At 37.2% G+C, this 2,199-nt stretch overlaps 1 protein-coding gene across 1 annotated transcript in view; it reads left to right on the top strand.

The window, feature by feature from the left end:
• The window catches only part of LOC103735517 (olfactory receptor 14A2-like), a 10,738-nt gene extending 10,617 nt beyond the window's left edge, over positions 1–121 (top strand). The window contains exon 3 of the mRNA XM_008834821.1: positions 94–121. Coding sequence (XP_008833043.1) covers positions 94–121 — 28 coding nt within the window. The remainder of the gene's footprint in view (positions 1–93) is intronic.
• Positions 122–2,199: the final 2,078 nt, after the last annotated feature.

A 2,199-nucleotide genomic window follows, 5' to 3' on the forward strand; every position in this document is an offset into this window, starting at 1 on the left:
AAAAAATGCGTTTTTCTATATGAAGCTATATTTTAAAATGAAATGGAAATCTTTTTTAAAGGTTAAAACCTCAGTCAATTTTATGTCTTACAGGGTTTATACGCAGTACAGTAGTGTATAACTGTATCAATTCAACCGTAAACCTAAAAATTTACCACCAATTTTGAAAGAGATGCATCTTAGCTCAGGAAACTGTTATTGAATATGTCAATGCTGTTGTAATGAAATGCTTATTCTAAGTGTGGTTATTAAATGAATAATAAAAAATTAGAATAAATAAATAAAATATAGGTTCTACAAATTCATAAAACAATAACAAAACCAATGTTTTCCAAGCAGGAACTTTTACTTGATATCTTCTCAAAGCAAACCCTCATATGACCATGCGCCACCAGTTCAAAAATCTACTGTTGTTTCTTTCCTGCTGTATTCTGTACTTGAAGATTTGTGATTTCCAAGCTGGCACGTGTGCCTGTGTGTGTGCCTCTGTGTGTGTGTGTGTGTGTGTGTGTGTGTAGATGTGGTTGTTACTCTGTTTTGTTTGTGAGAAAACAACTGAACTCACTTTATCACTATTCACAACATCCAAGCACAGAGTCAATTTAGGTGCTCATTGATGAATGAATGGAATAAGGAGGTGTGGTATATACACACAATGGAGTACTATTCAGCCAGAAAGGAAAGTGAAATTATGTCATTTGTAGGAACATGGATGGAACTGGACATGATTAGCCTAAATGATTATTTTATGGCGATGGGTATATTCAGTTTTCTACATACTGAGGTTTCAGAAAGCAGCTCTGTATTGCATAGGAATTCATTAATGTTGTACTTTTGGGCAGTGATTCTAAGAGTTGGGCTTCCTTTTACATTCTACTGAGCAGTAGTGCAGTAGGAACCAGACCTGACTGGACACTGATTCATTGGATATGCTTTTTCCCTGTTTTGTCTTGCCCATATCTTTCTCCAGCTCTTCCTCCTTCTTCCCAATGCAATGTTGTCTCTGGCCCCTGTGCTGCAGGTAGCCTCTCAAGGACAAATACTGTCATTTGCATAGGAGGACAGAACCCTAGTGAGATGGGTCGATTCTTAGTGTTTTCAACAAGTCACACATGCTTGGCATTGGCCTTATCAAAATTCACCATTTGTGTATGTTTTTGTGTGAATATTTAAGATGTATGAGCAGTTTAAAAGCTCACATGTCATCCAGGCCTCTGGTAACTTGCTCATGTGAACTTACAACAATATTGACAGCATGCACAAGACCCATGAAAACTCAATCAAAACAAACTCCCAGCACAGGAAAATGGCAGGAGGCCCCAACCTTAGCAGAGGTACTATTGGCAGCTGATTACTTCTGAGTGAGGGAAAGTTAATCGTTTTTAAGGGAGCGACTCTAGATAGATTCAGTAGACTCCAAGGATGTACTCACACTGAGGGGCATCTGGGTACACAAATTTGACTCAATGGGCATATATATATATATATATGAAATCCGGTGGCGTGGAGCTATATGGGGCGCAGATAGAGAAGGGGGGTCTAAATATGATTAAGATATATTGTATGAAATGCCCCAAAATTCATTAAAAAGTATACATTGAGAAAAATATTTTAAATAAAATAAAAAGCTCACATGTATACTGTGTGGCCTAGAAATAGTATATAATCAAGAAAATATCATATGTATCATAAATGCTTAAGATGTAGGTTGATGTTATTCTATTTTGTAATTTACTTACATGAAATATGTACAAATATGATAAAATATTGTTTCTCCCTATTTGCAGGTACAAACTATATGTATCGATTTATTGCCTAGCATTTGGGTTATACATATTCAGATGACAACATGCAGTTTTAAGTAGCTGCATAAATTTAACTGCAGTGTAGGTAGATGTTTCATTGGAGAGGAACACTTGCTAGCAGACAGTAGACCTCAGTTTGAATTCCAAGTACACACAGAAAATAATTCAGGCATAACTTATTGGGCCTGAAACCTCAGTACTGTTGAAGGCAGAGACAAGAGGACATAGCTGGGTCTGGTCGCAGCCATTTGGCTCCAGTTTCCATGAGAACTCCTGTCTGAAGGAAAGAAGGCAAGATAATCACAGAACAAGATATTTGATGCCCTCTCCTTGCTTCCATGTGCATGTTTATAGTCACCTTCATGCACAAACACATGCACACACAGATACAGCC

This window comes from Nannospalax galili, unplaced genomic scaffold (genome assembly GCF_000622305.1).
Source record: "Nannospalax galili isolate Female #2095 unplaced genomic scaffold, S.galili_v1.0 scaffold997, whole genome shotgun sequence".
NCBI classification, from domain to species: Eukaryota; Metazoa; Chordata; class Mammalia; order Rodentia; family Spalacidae; genus Nannospalax; species Nannospalax galili.